General features: G+C 52.5%; 2 protein-coding genes across 6 annotated transcripts in view; one reads left to right on the top strand and one right to left on the bottom strand.

Moving 5' to 3' along the window:
- Window positions 1-11,207, top strand: part of CENPP (centromere protein P) — a 222,577-nt gene extending 211,370 nt beyond the window's left edge. For all 4 annotated transcript variants that reach the window (XR_011497543.1, XM_044756799.2, XM_070495978.1 and 1 more), the window contains 3 exons: window positions 9,393-9,472; window positions 10,463-10,554; window positions 10,888-11,207. Coding sequence is in view for 3 of the 4 variants with exons in the window: in XM_044756799.2 (XP_044612734.1) it covers window positions 9,393-9,472; window positions 10,463-10,554; window positions 10,888-11,030 (315 nt within the window). In the remaining variant the exon portion in view is untranslated. The remainder of the gene's footprint in view (window positions 1-9,392; window positions 9,473-10,462; window positions 10,555-10,887) is intronic.
- An 891-nt stretch (window positions 11,208-12,098) lies between these two features.
- The window catches only part of IPPK (inositol-pentakisphosphate 2-kinase), a 48,568-nt gene continuing 42,324 nt past the window's right edge, over window positions 12,099-18,342 (bottom strand). The window contains exons 12-14 of one of the 2 annotated variants that reach the window (XM_014864822.3): window positions 15,896-15,975; window positions 13,363-13,582; window positions 12,099-13,234 (exon numbers count right to left, since the gene is read on the bottom strand). In XM_014864822.3, the coding sequence (XP_014720308.3) occupies window positions 13,160-13,234; window positions 13,363-13,582; window positions 15,896-15,975 (375 nt within the window). In that variant the 3' untranslated portion in view covers window positions 12,099-13,159. Of the gene's footprint in view, window positions 13,583-15,895; window positions 15,976-18,342 lie in introns of both variants that reach the window. The other variant, XM_014864823.3, reaches the window with a different exon arrangement.

The following is an 18,342-nucleotide window of genomic DNA, read 5'->3' as shown; positions in this document are numbered from 1 at the left end:
CACACTGCACCTGGGGCCCTGCTCTGGTGCCTGCTCAGGTTTCCAGGCTGCCTGGGGTGCCCCATGCCCTCTGCCAGGCTTCCTCTGTGGGATGGCCGTGCAGTAACTGCAGCTGCGCCACATGGTCTCTGCGCCACAGCCGAGAGCAGCCACAGCATGTGCCCATGTGGGTGAGCAGCCTGCGTTCCAACAAGACTGGTATGGACACTCAAGTTTGAATTTCATAGAATTTGCACATAGCACAAACTCTTCTCATTTTCTTTTGACCATTTACAAACATAAAAACTACTTTAGCTGGCAGGCTGAGCAGACGCAGGGGCCGCTGGTTTGTGGCACTGTAGTTTGCTTCCCCCTTCCTGGTGGCACAGCGACCGTTCATGTGGGACTTTCTGTTAGTAGAACCTCCCAAGTCTTTATTTTAAAAATGCTGTTGGAATATATTTCCAATAAGGTGATCCTGAGACCCCCGGTTCTTCCTAAATTTCACCACATAAGAAAGGGGTAAAGGGAGGAGCGGGCAAAAGGGCTGGTCTGTCCTGGAGCCCTCAGGATGAGGAAGGCCATGGGCAATGTGGGTAGGGTGGGGGCAGCACAACATCTGGACAGGCCCTGGGGGTCCCAGCGTCCCTGAGTCACGCCGGAGTCTGTGTGCATCCGCAGTCAGTGCTATGATGGCAGCTGGTACTCTCGGGCTCAGAGCCATGTGGGCTGGGAGCGGGGCTGCTAGTTGTTTGAGCAGCATTTAGGACAGTTTTTACTTCCCTCTGACCAGCTCAGCACTGCCCAGCTGTTTTCCTGGGTGGTTCGCATGCTGCGGCTCCCAGGAGCCAGTATCTGACAGACCCCCCGGGGTCTGGTCTCTGCCCCCTTATTTTTGCCAACCAGAGCGTCTCGTGTGCGGACATGTGTGGAGCTGCATCTGCCTGGGTCTCACTCGCAGGAACACATCCAGGAAAGCTGGGGCAGTGCGTTTACAAGTGGCACCTCGGCTGCAGAGCCTCATCTCACCCCATGGGATGTTCACTTTAACAACATAAACAGTCTAGAAAATCTGGTTAAAATAAAGTTCTCCCACTGGACTTGGAAATACAGTCTTTCCATCCACTGTGTAATCAACAGACTTGAAAGTAGGGCCCCTTTGTCAGCCTGCAGGTGGGTGGTTGAATTTCTCTTGGACGGCGTGTCTGAAGTGCACCTGGGGAGTGAGAAGCTGCCGGCTCTCCTAGATGTGGTGCTCGGCAGGAAATTTCCAGGCGGGCCTCCCGGGCTGCAGCCGGCTGGCTCTGGTTGGTCCTGTTACTTCAGACGGTTGTGCCAATACGAAAGATTTCTTCTCCGGAATTGGCTGGAGCAGTCATCCCTTCCCTGTGATAGCTCATCACAGTCTGAGCCCCTCCCCACGGCTGCAGCCCTTCCTCTGCCCAGAGGACGGAACCCAGAAAACTCAGTAAATGCCCATGCCTGCTGCCTGGCCAGCATGTGTCCCGCTGTCATCCTGCCCGCAGCCTTCCCTTCCCTGGGCACAGGCGCAGCTGATCCAGCCAGCTGTGGGGGTGAGGTGGGCAGAGCGATGGCCACCAAAGGAGGAGGGCTGGTGGCCGAGGGTAGACAGAGGAGCAGATGCTCACGTGCTATTTGTGTGTGTGCCTGCAGAAGGCTCAGGAGGACCTGTTGCAGGCATGGGCTAGGTCATCAGCCTGGCCTTCTAGCTCTGTCCCCAGGGGGCCTGGAGGCGCCAAAGCCCTGGGAGCAGAGCCCAAGCCTGGCTCCGTGGTACTGATTCCCACTGAATAGGTCAATAACGTGCGCGTCAATGCCAATACAAATCCCATCCGGGAGGAGTGACAGCTCCCTCTTCTGCTGGGCGTGGAAAGAATGAGGAGACAGTCACCTGTCAGCAGCCGCAGCATGGCCAACTCGGCCTTGGGCAGCAACAGGCCGGGAGCTGGACAGTGTCCTGGTCTCGGGATGTCCCCCAGGAAACAGCAGTCACCAGGGAAAGGGTGACTTTGGGGCCCCAGCACAGCAGTACCTCCATGGCACTCCCGATGTGGCCCCTGAGGAAATGCCAGCCCCAGAGGCCTGTGCTGTCCAGCCTGTGAGGCCCGAGGCCGGGCCTGCTGGGTTGGGTTGCTGCGGCAGGCAGGGGCTGTGGGACACGCAGGGCATTTTCTGTCAGGAAGGCTGTTTTGGTACAGCAGGAGTATGCCCTCTCTGGGGAGACACCCACCGAGTGTCCACGGGTGAGGGGCATCGTGTCTGCAGCCACCCTAGAAGTGGACGAGCAACAGCAGGCGACACATTGGTGGCGAGCCCACAGGGAGGTGACAGGCCCAACCCAGGCAGAGTGGCCGTGGCCCGGAGCCCAGGAACCATGCGCATTACTCCCTGGTAGGAGCCTGATTCTTATGAGACATCTGTGATCACACGGACGTAAAACGCATGTGAAGAGCCTGCACCATGTGTGGCACAGCAGAACGTGTGATGTCTGTCAGCTTTCTTTTCAGAATGAGGGCAGGTGGTTTTCTTCCTAGTGTAGGTGTCACAGGCATTTCCAAACCTCCCGACATTGGCAACAGCTGGAACGTGTCTCAGAATCTTTGGGTACCGGGCACGGCACGAGTGCCCAGCATGGCTGTGACCAGCTGCCTGCCCTCTGAGCTGCAGGGTCCCCCCAACGCAGGAAGTCGTCAGCACGCTGTGGCACGGACCCCTGCCTGGGCCGACCTGCAGCTGCTGTGGACTAGCAGACTCCCCCTCCTCTTGCTACACCCAGCTCTTTGGAGTCCATGCGCTGTGTCAAATGACAAAACCGGTACCAGTTAGTCCCAAGTTTGCTGTCCTTTATTCAAGGGAAACAGTCCACAGATGAGAACCAGGGCGTCCCCAGCAGGCCGCTCCCTTCCGGGGGGAGAGTTTACAGACTGTTCAAGGGGCTCCGCGGAGATGGGCAGGATTGGCCAGGAGGTCAGGGCTCCTGGTCAGGTGGCAGGCCCTGATTTCCAGGTTGAGGTGAGCCCGCCAAAGCCAGAGGGGAGGGTGGTGGCTGGTATTGGGTGTCACCTGCACATGCCGGCTGCCTTGGTTTAGATTGGTGCCTCAGGGCGGCCTCCATCGTGGTCCTGATACACAAATTAACTTCATCAGATGCCTGTGCCCGTGTCTTACTTCCTCATCTCAGATTCTTCTCCGTCCACCCGAACCCAGCACGAGTCCCACCGCCCCACACCACCCCCAGAGCCACAAGGTCGCCCACCCCTTCTCCTTGGGCCCTGTCTGCACGGATGGCCTGGGGCCAGGAGCCCGCTCTCTTCCCCACTTTGCCTCCCCCAGCGGCACAACCGCCTGTACTCTGGCTCTCCCTGACTTCTCCATCCCGACACCAGCAAGCTCTTTCCCTCCCTCCTCCGAACACATCCCCTCTGTCACCACCAGGCCACCAGCACCTGCCACTCCGGGCCATAGCCCTGCCTTCCTCCCTCAGCTGGCCCCTTCACCCCTCCCCTGTCCACTCAGCAGTCAGCACGGCCCCCTGAGAATGGGCGTCAGACCAGGCGCCCAGCTCTGGGGGCCAAGCCTGCATGTCCTGGCCCTGCCTGCCTCCACCTTCGTCTGCACGGTTCTCGTTACCACTCACTGCTGCCTCGCGGGACTGCAGCCAGCCAGCTCGCTCCTGCCATGGGCTGCTCTGTGCTGTGTGTTCTCCACCTGGAATCCCCTCCCTCTGTCCTCCCATCATTCAGGCCTGAACCCCAGTGTCATCTGCCCAAGGAGGCCCCCAGCTGCCTCCTGGTCACTGACCACTACAGGTGTACACATCCGCTTCCAGAACAAGGCCTGGCACACAGCAGGCCCTTAGAGAATACCACCCCCGTGAAGGGAGCAAGCCGCTCTAGCCCCGCAAGTGGAGGAGTGCTCCTTGTAGAAACAAGCTCGTGTCTGGGACACAGTCTCTCTAAAGTCAGGTTTACTGAGGTCTAACTTACATATACTAAAAGCAGCTTTTGAACTGTACCGTCTGCTGAGTTCTGACATGTCTCTGCAGTCAGTCCTTTTCTGGAATCTCATTAATGGAATCACACACCATGTGGTCTCTTGTGTCTGGCTTCTTTCGCTTGGCCTGTTGCTTCTGAGCTTTGTCCATGCCGTTGTGTGGATAACATTGCGCACACCATTGCATCATATGGATGGTGCCCGTTGTTTCCACACCCACTGAGGGAGACAGGACCTGGGTCACCTTGTGAAAGGATCACTCACAGTTCCGGTTTGGGGCTCTTATTAATGAGCAGTCACTTGCAATTCTTTGCATGGACCCATGTTTTCATTTCTCTTGGGTAGGATTGCTGGATCAGGTGGTAAGCGCATGTTTAACTTTCTAAGAAGCTACCAAACTTATCCAGTTCCCACCAGCAATGTATGATAGTTCCACTTGTTCCACATCTTCACCAAAACTTGATATTGTTAGTCTTTTTGATATTAGCCAATCTGGTCGGTACATGGTGGTATCTCATTGTGATTTTAAAGATTTTATTTTTCCTTTTTCTCCCCAAAGCTCCCCAGTACATAGTTGTATATTCTAGTTGTGAGTCCTTTTGGTTGTGGCATGTGGCACATTGCCTCAGTGTGGCTTGATGAGCGGTGCCACGTCTGTGCCCAGGATCCGAAGCTGTGAAACCCTAGGCTGCCAAAGCGGAGCGCACGAACTTAACCACTCAGCACGGGGCCAGCCCCGTCATTGTGGTTTAATTTGCATTTCCCCAACAACTAGTGATATCTTTCGCCTTCCAAATCTCTTCTATGGTTAAGTATCTTTAAATCCTTTGACCATTATTTAAAATTGGGTGTTTGGCTTCTTATTACTGAGTTGTAAGTGTTCTTTACATATTCTGGACACAAGTTTTTGCTAATATTTTCACTCAGTCTGAGGCTGGCCTTTTTCTTAACAATGACCTTTAAGAGCAGTAGTTTGTAATTATAATGAAGCCAATTTATCAATTACCCAATTGATTTTTCCTTTATGGATCCTGCTTTTTGTTTCTGAGAAAGCTTTGGCTAACCCAGGATTACAAAGATTTTCTCCCATGATTGCTTTCAGAAGTTTCATAATTTTAGCTCTTACATTTGTATCTATGAGCTGTCCTAAGTAAATTTTTGTGTACGGTATGGGATAGGCATTGAAGTTCATTTTTCTACCTATAGACATCCAGTGGTCCAGTACCATTTGCTTAGAGGCCTGGGTTAGTTTAGTCCCAGTGAGTGACCTCACCAATCTCATCTCTCTCTGGACCAGGCTGTCTTCAAAATACAAAGTGTTGTTAAAATGTGACTGGAGCCAAGATAATTAAATGGGGAGGGAACAATCTTTTCAACAAGTGGTGCTGGACAACTGAATACTCACAGGCCAAAGAATGAAGCTGGACCTCTACCTCACACCATATGCAAAAATTGCCTCAGAATGGATCAAAGACCCAATTATAAGAGCTAAAAATATAAAACTATTAGAAGAAAACATAGGTGTAAATCTCTGTGACCTTGGATTAAACAATGGTTTCTTAGCTATGACACCAAAAGCATAAGAACAAAAATAAACTGGACTTCATAAAAATTAAAAACTTTATACAAGTGATACCATTAAGGAAGTAAAAAGACAACCCACAAAATGGAAGAACATTTTAGGAAACCATATATCTGCTAAGTGATTTGTATCTGGAATATATAAAGAACTATTACAACTCAGTAATAAAAGGAAAAATAACCCAGTTAAGAAATAGGCAAAGGACCTGAATAGACCTTTCTTTAAAGAAGATACACAGATGGTCAATAAGCACATGAAAAGGTGCTCAGCATCATCAGCCATCAGGGAAATGCAAACCCAACCACAGCAAGACCACCTCACACCCACTAGGATGGCTAGAGTTAAAAAAAAAAGGAAAATAACAAGCATTGGCAAGCAGATGAAGCAGTCAGAGCCCTCACACACTACTGATAGAATTATAAAATGGTGCAGCCACTGTGGAAAACAGTGTGGCAATTCGTCGAGTGGTTACACAGTTATCATATGGCCTAGCAGTTCCACTCCTAGGTATGGACCCAAGAGAAATGAAAGTGTAAGTCCACACAAAAACTCATACACAAATGGTCATAGCAGTATTCTTCCCAATGGCCAAATGTAGAAACCACCCAAGTGTGCATCCGCTGATGAACGGATAAACAAAACTGGCACATCCACCCAGTGTAACGTTACTCGGCATTGTCAAGGAATGAGGCACTGATAGAGCCAAGTGAAAGAAGCCAGTCACAAAAGAACTCATATTATGTGATTCCACTTGTGTGAAGTGTCTAGAACAGGGGGGCCACAGAGACAGAAAGTGGATTAATGATTGCTTATGGCTGGTGAGGAGTGAGGGGTGCCAAGGGGATTAAGGGGCAGTAGCTAAAGTGTACAGGGTTTCTTTATGGGGTGATGAAAATGCTCTGGAGATAGAAAGTGGTGATGATTGCATAACCTTGTAAGTATACTAAAACCCACTGAATTATATACTCTGAAGGAGTGAATTTTATGTGAAATCCGTGTTTTAAAAAAATCATTGAATCAGCCAGGTGTAATCTTTGGGAAAACGTTAAAGTCAAGGGTACATCTCAAGTCAGGATTCAAGGTTTCCCCTTTGTTTAAAGTGGGAGGTGGTCGGGGGGTGATCCGGTGTTCCTCCTCGGCGCTGGGCTGGAATGACTGATACGTCACAAGGCTGCTCCCAGCAGCCGGCAGCTATTCCCACAGCAGAGCGGGTCTCAGACATCAACTGAGGCTGGATACAGAATTGCCAGCATTCTCGCAGCCACTACTTTACTCTCTTGAATGCAACTCCAGGCCTAAGGCCAGCAGCTGAGCAAACCCCCAGCTGAGTTGCCACTGAGGACAAGCTTCCTGTGGAAGGGGCAGCTGCTACCCCACGATGTTGTGAGCACAGGCCTCCCGTTCACTCCTTCCTGTGCCAGACCTGGGCCGTGGTTTTACCGTGGCAGAATGTGAAGTATCTGAGGAGCTTTCCAGATGAGCTAGAAGTTAGCCTTTTTGTGTGTAGCTGTTTCTCATGGAGAGGAGTCTGAAACACATGGGCCAGCTCTCTGCCTTGTCGGAGCACGTCTACCTCAGCCCTTTCTTGGTGACTTGGTTGTCTTTTGTGAATGTGAAATATAATATGTAAAACTTTCAGTCACTGTTGAAGTGTGATCTCATGCTAACTGACCTCAAGCCCACTTTGCGTTTAGGATTATATCAATTTTCACAACTTTTCTGTCTTCTCCCTCAAAGCCACCTGGTCACGTCTGTCGCTGAGACCCGCCCTTTTCCTTTCTGATTACCAGCAACTGTGTCCACTCTCTGCTCTTCACGCCGTCTCCCTGGGCTGCTCAGCAGCCTTTTGTTGCTTTCGTCCCGTCTGAGGTGTGCTCTGAACATTCGAGGTCACCAGGCAGGTGAACGAAGCTGGATAAACGGGCGATATTAACGACTCGTAACAAAGGAAACTTTCCCCACAACCCCCAGAAAGCTCTCCGGAAACTCACACTGGATGCCTGACTTTTTCCTAATGTCTGCATTTCTACTTTTGGGTTTTTTATTTTAAAAACTAAAGGGAGTACACTGTTTCTTCCTGAAAGCTTCTAATCTAAACCCTCCTTTTGCTCATGAGCAGAAGGCCTGGAGAGGCCGTGAGGGCTGCTGGAGGCCGAGCCTGCAGCCAGTTTCTGCCGCCCTCAGGCCCCACGCTGGAGCCGGCCCAGGCCTTGTGCTGCCGCAGCTCCGCCTGCAGAGACACTGCCACATTCGCACGTTCTCCATGACATTCCTCATACAGCTGTTACTAATTTAGAAGAGGTTGAGGTTTAAAAATCAGCCATTGCTTTCCATTTAAAACACGTAGGTACACATTTTCTCGCAGAGACAGTTTTGCTCAAATTAGACATCATCTGTAACCCGAAACCAGGCCGCCCAGCATCTGGTCAGGACAGCCTGGTGTTTGGACGTGTTTGTGTTCCATCGGCATCTTTCACACACACAGTCTGGGAGCAGAGGCCTCACGCTGGCAGCAAGCTCACTGATATGTGGGCTGGTCCTTTGAAAGTCTTTGTCCCCACAAGACCCCATTTGACAGAGCTGATTTGGTTCAGTCCACTGAGTACCTGCGGCCTCCAAAGGCCCCCAGTTCTGCCCCACTCCAGTGTCGGCCCCTTGTCTTGGGCGTCTCCGTCTGGCTGCTAGACGGGTGTTTCTCAGATCAAGCTGCACCTCGCTGTCCTCCAGAGTCTCCCGTCACCCAGCCTGCAGTCTGTTCTCATAAGACAGTTTTCCAAGAGGAGGTGGGGCCACGCAGTCTTCTGTCTGCTGTGGACGCCTCGCTTAGGCTCTTGTAAAGCTCTGTTCTGATGACCTGTCACTCCTGGCATTCTCAAGGTTCCTGGGAGGGGCCTGCTGCGCACACTGGAAAGCAGCAGACGTTTCCAGAATTTTCTGTCACGTGGGGGGAAGCCAACCCTACCTCAGAGTCACAAGCCTAGAAATGTGTGAAATTCCACTTCATTTCCGTTTGAGAGAGAATACCTGTGACTCTAAAATGGTACCCAGCATTGAGAAGCTGACTTTTAGCAGTGCATGCTCCCCGAAACCCTGCTACCCAGAATAGCTGGCACGTGTCTGGGGGAGTCCAGGTGGCCCCGTGCTGTGCAGGAGCCGTCTGCCCACGGCTGCCCACATGTGGGCGGGGGCCATTCGCGGCAAGTGGAAGGATAGAGGGGTGGGAGTGTCCACCGTGGAGGGGGACAGCCCACCGGCCTGTTGGGAGGGCTTTTAAGGCCAAATGCTAAAGTTCTAGAGAAAAACAGCTGCTTTACAGTGAGAAACCTGGCAGAACCATGTGCCCCCAGGCCTCAGGGCAGCATTACTGGGGTGAGTCAGCTGGACTCTGGCCAGGAGGAACATGCCACAGCAGGCCCGACCGGCTTCCTCAAGCCATTCTTGGTCACGAGAGACAAGAGAGACAGAGGGGCTGCCCCAGATCAGAGGGGACTCAGGAGGCGGGATGGCCTAATGCTGCAGGGCCCTGGGTGGACAAGCCGGTGACATGGGAGTGAAGCTATTCTGTGGCGTGTTCACACTGGGGAGTGGACAGTGGGAGCTGGAGGCCACTGGGCAGTGCCAGTGAGCACAGGTGGCAGGAGTGGGGACGGCTGTGGCCAAGGCACCAGGACGCACGCACCGCACCAGTGAGTGGCTGTCTGAGACCTGAAGGAGTCAGGGCACACAGGACACGCTCCACACGGGACCTCGAGCCCTTCCAGTCGCTGAACAGCGATGTGCCCCACAGTCTCTCTGTAACTGTGTCTTCTCCCCACAGGAAAAGTACCCTGAGGCCGTGCACCTCGCAGAGGGGGCTGCCTCCAGCTGCATGGGGGTCCGGAGCGCTAGCCAGCCAGGGTAAGTGCAGATGCCTGCGGGGCCCTGGGCTGTCCTAGCTGGCCAGGTCCCTCCCCAGCACCCAGACACTCGTTTCCTGTTGAAAATGAGGATTAGAAAGAGTAGAAAATGTAAACTGCCTCACTGACGTCAGGATCTGCCTGTGGAGGCATAGCAGATTCGCAGACCCCCCACCCCCAGCCGGCCTCCAGGGTGAGGGAGGATGTGGGGAAAGGCTCCTGGGGGCCAAGGAAGGTGGCCAGATGGGGGAGCTGTCTCCACCACCTCACCTGAAAAGGTCAGGAGGCTGCGGCCCTCTGGAGCTGCTGGACTTGCTGTGCCTTTGGACCCACGGACGAGCCTGCCAAGGTCACATGGGTGTGGAGGCCCCGGGACTTGCTGCCTGGGTTACTGTCACCTCTGGTGGCGTGTGGCTGTAGCTGCTCTGTTTCTAAGCCTCCTTCTCCACTGAGTGAAGGTCTGTACTTCATTCTCAGGTCTCGAGCATGTGGGTGATTCACCGTCTTTCCCTGTTCCTCACGGTCTGTTCACGTCCCTGGCAGACGAGCACACAGCTTCTGTCGGTGTCGGGCACACACCTGGGTGTGGAATCCCCGGGTCCCGGGTAGATTCAGCTTCTGTTACTGCAAGTTCCTTTGAAAGCAATTTCTCGTATTTATGTTCCCACCAGTACTCTGAGTTCCTGTCCTTCACTTGCACCGTCATGCTAGTATCTATCTTAGCGCTGTCTTGGTTTCCAGGTTCCTGTTTGTTAATGATATCGACCCTCTTTTCAGGCTGAACTGACTGCACTTCCTCTGCCCCTCAGGCTGGACGTGCACCAGGGCGGCTGGGCACAGGCCAGGAAGGGCGGGAACGAGGAAGGTGGAGGAAGCAGTGCTCCCACCTGGTGGGTGTCCTCCTCCTGCAGGCAGATGGACGGTGCTGCGCACAGTTCACTCGTTCACCGAGATTTCAGAGAGCACTTAGCAACCTCTCTCCCTCTTTCAGGTTTGAAGTGGTCATAGTTTGGAGGATACAAATCGACGATGAAGGGAAGGTTTTGCCAAAGCTGGATCTTCTCACCCAAGTGCCACAGCGAGGTAGGGCCTGTGGGGTCTGTGATGTGCCTACAGAGATGCCCACTTACCACATCTGGTTTGACGAGGCAAGCAGCAAAAGTTGAAAATCTCATTAATGTACTTTTTATATCGGTTTTAAAATATCAACAATCGCTCAAAAAGCAAGGGGGGTTGCTCCCCCGAGGCCCTCTGGGCTGAAGGCGCCAGGGGCATATTCCAGCTCTGCCTCCAGCCCAAAGGGAGACCCGTGCACGGTCATAGCAGTTGGCCCGGCCTCCCGGTCACACGGCAGCAGGGAAGTGGGGACGGAGGAGGGGTCTGGTGAGGTCTCTCACCCACTTGTTTTCTTTACAGTCCTGGAGCTGGACAAGAACAGAGTCATAGAAACCGCTCCTCTTGGCTTCCGAAACCTGCTGGGCGTGCTGGGCATTGAGGCCACTCTAGAGAGCCTGATAAAACTGCTGTGCACAGAGGAACACGCTAGATCCCGACACTGAGCATGCAGGGAGACACTGCACCCGGAGGCGTGAGGTTTACTGAATATAAACGTGCTATTTTCCACTTAGAAACCATTTCTTCCAAACATGTCTGTGCAGTTATGGCACATTATGTACAAGCTGTCAGGGCATGAAAAATAAATACAGCTATTTGAATAAAAAATGCCAGACAAGTGACACAGTATTTTTAAAATAAGCTTAACATTTGAGGAGTACAGGGTGCGTGTCCGTCCTTGGATGCGGGGCGCGGCTATGCCCCACCTCACACTCTGTGGGCAAAGGTGGCACAGGCCTGCCTTAGAGGGGGGCCCTCCTCCCACTGCCCACCACCGGGGCTCCTGGAGGCAATAGAGTCAGCCCCGGGGAGGCACAGTGCCCTCCCTCCCCACCTCCCTGTTCTCGAAAGCAGCACCTCGGCAAGTCCTCTGACGGTCACGCGGGGGCTTCCACAAAGAACGCAGTAAGACAGCAAGGACTGCATCATCCCTTCACACAGAGAAACAGGGTCTCTGTTCAAGGCCCCCAGGGTCTAAGCGCTGCACAGACCTCAGGTGCCCGTTGATCATGTTTGTTAGAATCGGTGGAAACATTGTTCCAACCAAATGCACAATGCCCGTGGAAGACAGGGTGGAAGTGAGCAGAGCAAAGGGCTGGGCTGAGACGCCAGAGCAGGGGTGCTCGCCTGTCTCCCCCAACATGGAGGGTGGTGGTGTCAGACTATCCAGTGCAGCCAGGATAGCCCAGGAGGCTGCTCAGCCCCGCCTCCTCGAGGGGCCGGGTTCCAGAGCTCTGTGCACAGCGTGCGGGCAAGACCACCTCCCCCAGGCCAGCAACCAGCAATGCCCTCAGGCCAAAGCAGCACTGAGGCCACCTCTCTCCATGCTGTGGGGCCTCTGGCTCGCCCCAGGAAGGCAGCTCTGGGTCCCTGCAAGCAGAGTCCCCAAGGCCCCAGACCCCAATATTCCGTGGAGGAGAGACGTGTGTCATCTGAGTATCTTTCTGTACCTCCAAGTGTGGAAGTGAGGAGTGTTAGGACAGAACTGAAGAATAAATTCCAGAAAAGCTAGCTTGATTCAAGCAAGTGTAATTCTCAAGTTATCACAAAATTCCCCACAAAAATGTACAATCAGCAAAATATTCTTATTTTTCATGTAGCATTTTCATTACAATTCCATGGTTTCGCTAAAATTATAATATTATGTTACAGTAAGCCTTCATTAGTCCCTCAAACGACGATATAAATAATCAATCTGTACAACCTACCATAGAATAAAAACTGAAGCCAAGATTCCCAACAGTTCTCTTAGCAGCCGGGCACACTTTGGTGACCCCAACAAGAACCCTCTTGGTGCCAGCCAGGAGTTGCTCATCTTGCAGAAGCAGGGCCTCACGCAGCCCAGACAAGGAGGTGGCCCAGCACCACTCGAGGCCGCAAACCCCACAGGTCTCGGTGAAGCCCACGAAAGGAACGGGTACGGGGAGGAGGGAAAACTCAACGCTGGCTCTGGTGGAACTGGCTGAGGGCCCCAGACACCCAAACAAGCCATGAACACAGAGCTGGTGGAGTACAGCCGCCTCGCGACACTGCTCGGGGCACGGCAGCTGAGGGCTGCGGCTCTGCTGCCAGCTTCCACAGCAGCACCTGCAGGTGGGAAAGAACGCCTTGTCTCCCCTCAACCTAAAGACAAATCATTCAGCAAAAAAACAAAGGTAACGCTCGCATGAGTGGTGTCCACCCGTGACCTGAGTCCCACACTCCCTGCTGACCACGCAGAGGGGTGGGTGTGGTACTTCCACAGGGCCTCCGAGTCCATGCTGCTCAACCGACGTTCGTACAACCACCCATCGCTCTGTGCAGCAGGGAACCACGAAACCTGTGCTGGCGTGGGGCTTGCACTGAAAGTGACCAAGTAACTCAGCTGGGACAGTTCCAGTAGTTTCCGAGTTTCCTTAAGTCCAAACTGTGAGACGTGCATGACAATTCAAGTTTTCTATGTTAGGAGTCGGGGGTAGGAGATCCAAACCCTGGGTCTTAGAGTAAGGCTTTCTGCATTAGAGATTAGACGTGAGCCCTGGCTGGAAGGAAGACCTGCCCAGAGCGGCCCCCATGACACGGCACACTGCTGGGCTCACGTCGGACATTCCTTGTCCTGGAAGATGTTCCCAGTGCTCTTCCACTGTGTGTCTCCCAGAGGCAGTCCCACCTAGACAGGGGTTAAAAAGCAAAAGTATTCACAGCAAAAGTCACCCAACACAACAGAAAATAGCTCTATTATTCAACCTTCACATTCTGTGTTCAAGTTTCAAAGATACTACAGGAAAAGGGTTAGACCTTATGGAGGACTAACGTGCAATCTTCGCTCTCCTTGAACCTAGTCGGCATCACGGCAGTGTCTTTGGCATGCAGGGTCTTTGAATAGTAGTTGACTATCTTGCCGTCCAGTTTATACTGATGAGGAATGCTCTCATAGGGCTTGAGGTCGAGGTCCAGCACAGACACAGAGAAGGTGAACCTGGACCGCGACGAAGGGACGATGGGCCTTTGATCAGACCTGGAAGTATAAAAGCAATTTCAGAATACACCAAACTCCCAAATCCTCTCACCCCAGCTCACGAGGGGCGCCCGTTCTGTGCGTCTGTGCACATCTCGTCTGTCTGCGCCAGCTGTGTGCGCTAGTGCGTGAAGCTCCTGCGAGCCAGGCGCCTGCTGTGACGCCCACCACACCAGAGGAGAGAGGGTTAAAGTGCAGAAAGAGAGGAAAGCAATTACATGGAACACGCCCTTCACATTCCCCAGATCCCAGTGGTGTGAACGAACAAAGTTACTTTGTCCTGAGCCAAGGGTTACACAACCTAAGAGAGCAGAATGTAGACGTGGCCACTCCACAGCCGAATGGATCAGAGGTTGAGAACAATGTCCCCCGAGCCCCTCCCCGTGGCTGGTGAGCAGCTCTTCACGCTTCTCATGCTGGAGAGACCTGGCTTCCTGTTTCATGCGCAAATCTATCTGCAGCGTTCTGTATATTGTTTCTTGGGGCTTCATTTTGTGGTTTTCCTAAACACATTTATAACAAAACATGAACAATTACTTGTACTGAGAAACACTTGCAGGCTAACTCTGAGTTCTGCACTGAGACTGCTGTGCATCCACGTGGCGCTCAGCCTGCTCGGTACACAGCGTGCATCCAGATGCTGGGCCGACACAGCCCACGAGCTCAGTATGGCCTGGGGGGAGCAGGTGAGAGTCCTGGCTGCCCCACGCTTACTGCTCCCCCAGATCTGGAAATCACTGAAAGAAAAACAAAACACCAATTTCAAAAGCTCCTGCCTGGGAGAGAAAAGGCCGACAGACACGCTCCACTGACAAAGCTAATCGAGGCCCCGACTGTCCCTGAGGTCCTGTTTGGAAACACACTTACAGGAAAATGCACCCAGCTCAGCTGCGGGGGCCTTGGCTGCTCCCCCTGAAGGGAGAGAACACATTCCCAAATTAAGGTTCTGCGACTGAGTCTCTCTGGGGCCTGGAGCCGGAGCTCTGTGAAGCTGGGCTGGGACAGTCCCCATCTAGCTCCCGACAGGGCTAGATGCTCTAAAGGACGCTTCAGTTTCCCACGTCTGAACCAGCCGCCAGCAAGATGGCGTGAATAAAGAGGAATCTGTCCCTCAGGCGGGTGGGAGCACGGCCCAGGGGCAGCTTCTGCAGACAGTCTGACTGTCCACCACGAGCTCGCCGTGAGCCCAGGGCATGGCTCCCAATGCCCGACACACTTCCCATCCTAGGCTGAGACCAGTGCCCACGTGGCTCAGAACTTTCTGGACATGCCTCACTCCTCTCCCAGGGTGTCGGTTTCTGCTGAGGTGAAGGGTGTCCAGGCCCCGGGGCCTCATGTGGCCACCTCATGTTTCTGTGTCCCGGCTGCATCCCCACTTCAGGAGGGGTGGCAGAGAGTAAGTCTGTGCGGTTTTCTCTCATCTAACACCAGCAGCCTGATCCAGCGAATGGACCCTCCTAGCTATGCAGGGGAGGCGTTTTCTTAGGAGAATGGCAGTTTTCAACTAAACAGAACCACCCTTTTTCTGTAGTTATGATCCACAAATGTCCCTTCGTGTTTCCTATCAGAAAGTGGACAATTCTGTGCCTGCCAGGGAGCAAGACTCCTGCGAATGTTTGGTTCAAAAGCATCAGAACAACGAGTGGCTGGCAGCCAGCAACAAGGTCGCCTTGACCCAGGAACACATGTCAGAAGAACGCACAACATCCCACAGGTACCGTGTGTGGGTTTGCACCCTGAAGATGGATGCTAAAGATGCCATCTAATTACTAAGACAAGATTATCAGGTTCATCCTGAAGTCCTGAAAAAAGGCAGGGGAGGGAGCTGGAGAACGGCAACAGTGTCCAGGAGAGACCTGCAAACAGGACGCGGAAGGGTGGATGTGTTGTGTTAAGGGCTTCACAGTGACCATGGAGGTGGCACATTAGGACCAGAGCAGGGCCCACAAGACCTACAGCTTCCAGGCCTTGGAGCCTCATGGGAGCCTAGGGCTTTCTCTGAGAGAAAGGAATTTGCAACACTATCCAAACTGCTTCTAAGTCCCTGGAGTATTTTCTCAGAAAATAATAGTAATCTTCGATTTAATAGAACAATCTTTTAAAGTTATTCTCCATAAATGTCTTTCTGACTGAATTACAAGCTCTAGAGAGCAAGAGGTAATAAGCCCCATAATATCAAGTAGGCCTGGAGATCGGCCTTTACTAATAAACGTGATCCTGCCAGGAGCTCTGTAAATACAGGGAAACCGACTCTCTTGTCCATCCACAAAACCCTGTTAGACCCAGGACGTGTGACACGGCAGCAGGCCTCACCTGGTGTCCTGCAGACAGGGGGAGAGTGCAATCATGATGGAGCAGTCCTTCGCAGTCATGGCAACCCGGTACTGCTGAACCTGCAGGGGGAGGAAAGGTCAGCTCCAGGGCACGGGGGCGTCACGCCACAGCCACACGCACCCTCCTGCCCCCAGCAAGGTCCAGAACTGGTCCCAGAACCTAGGGGTGGGTTAGGAGGCCCTAGGCCCTGCCCCCTGACCGCTCACTGTCAGCAGCAAGTGGACCTGATCACAAATCCTGGGACTTAGGACTGGTCTTCCCCAAGGCACCCAATGTCCGCCTCAGAAGAAAAGGCAGTGAGCTGCCTCAGCTCCCGGGGTGCTGAGTAAGCAGGACACCACACCTCAAGGTGGCACCACCCAGACGTCCACCAAGGCCCTGTTCAGAGCTACAGTGTCCCTCAGGTCACCCTGCACCTGGAATGTCACACAGCCACCACGGATGATGCTACAGACGGGTTGCCAGGCTGTCTGTTGACTCCCTTCATTCCCACAGCAGGCATGGCTCGTGTCCCAGGTTGTGGATGCGGAGACTGAGACAGAACCACCTGTCACTCTGCCCCGCCAGGGCTGGACTCAAACCCTGGAGTCATGGCTCCAAAATTCATGCTCTTTACCCTGGGCCATGAGCACGTGTAGATCTGTGCACACTGGCCTGGAACAACGTCCACCAGGGCTACCAACTCAAACAGCCCACCACATGGTTTGTAGGATCCAATTCATAAAGCCATGGGTGTCACAGACAGTCACCTCACCTCTGAGTAGAATTTGGGGCATTTCTTCTCCTTTCTTCTTTGAAGCTTCCATATATCATTTGAATTTTTTTAGACTGAATAGCTCTCACTTTTACAAATATAATTTAGTTACAAAAAAGTGGACCCTACATGTCATCACCATCCTCAACATGTGCAATGACAGATCATAACCTCTTTTCTCCCTCCCTTTCTGTAATTCCCTCTATCGCAGAGTTGGGAGGGCACATCCAAGCTGAATGCTCCCCAGGCAGGGCTGTGGCGAGGGGGGACCCCCAAGTGCAGCTGCCTCCACCTGCTGGCTGCTCGTCTCAGGGCCACATACAACCTCACGGCAGAAGGAAAAAGCAGCTCCTCTCCACATACTCTAGTCCTTCAGTGAAGAAATCAGGCATTTCGCAAAACGCACAAAACTTAGTCCAAGAGAATTAAAGAGAAAAACATAAAAAACAAAGTATAAAATATTTATTATGTCCTGATCTGCAAGACCGCAAACCCAGAAGCCATAAAAGATAGATTTGAATATCTAAAAATTAAAAGCTTCTATATGAGACAGTCATAATTCAAATGTAAAAGACCTGTGAATAAATGGGAGGAAATATCAGCAACATACAGCCGAGGATCAACAGCAAGACCATGTGATGTGTCAGATCAGTACGGAAAAGAAAAATACCCAAAAAATGTGGACCAAATAAACTGATAAAAGAAAAGAAGTAGCCAGTAAGTAAATGAAAAGATGCTTAACCTTACTACTAACCAAGAGAATGCAAATCATAACAGTGAAATATTTTTCAGTCGTCAGATGGGCCAAACTGTGAACATTTATCAGACATAAAGCACGAGGCTGGAGCTGCTCGTGGAGCAAGGCCGGAGGGTGCAGCTGGGGCCACACTAGCTGCCGAGTCTGCTAGCGAAACTGGACACAGAGCTGACAACACTTGCTTGGAGGCAGAGTTAACAGGACCGGGGAACTGAGCGGGACCAGGGAGAGGACAAAGACTTTTGGGTCTTTTTTGCCCAAAGAGGGAGGCGACAATTCTGGAAGGCCAGCCAAGAGGCACTTTTACCACCTCCAGGGCTAGGGGACAGTGACCACGATGAACCGCCTCCTTGGGGTAGCACCCAGAATGCCGTGGCTTAAGGTGAAGCAGGCCAGCAGTCGACGGGCCTTTCCTGGAGGAGCCACTCTGCTTCCAAGATCAGCCACCAAGACTGGAGAAGGACGAGCCCAGCCCCCAGCACTCTCCAGGCCCCTGGGAGAAGCAAACCTGAAATTCTCTCTAGAAGAAGACACCCTGGGCCTCCAATTATTCCTTACATAACTGTACAAATACAATTTCTGACACATAAGCACAACACCCAGGCACAAAACAAGATGGCACGAATGAAAACCAGAAGAACTGGCCCAGACACACGTGCAATCCAGCAAGTAGAGGCAGCAGACGCACACACGGCTCTGCTCAAAGAACAGGAGACAAACCAACAACTTCAGAGGAGAACTGGAGACGACAGAAATGAACCACTGGGAAATTCTAGAACCAAACAATACAAAAATATTAAGAATTGAACAAATAGTTTTAACTGCGGATTAGAAAGAACTGAAGAGAGTTGCTAAACTGGAAGACAAGTCAAAAAAATATATACCCAGAATGAAGCATGGAAAGGAAAACAGCTG

This window comes from Equus asinus, chromosome 23, assembly GCF_041296235.1.
Source record: "Equus asinus isolate D_3611 breed Donkey chromosome 23, EquAss-T2T_v2, whole genome shotgun sequence".
In the NCBI taxonomy this organism is placed as follows: Eukaryota; Metazoa; Chordata; class Mammalia; order Perissodactyla; family Equidae; genus Equus; species Equus asinus.
Note: the sequence above shows the minus strand (reverse complement) of the source record. Positions and strands in the feature narration are given on the sequence as shown.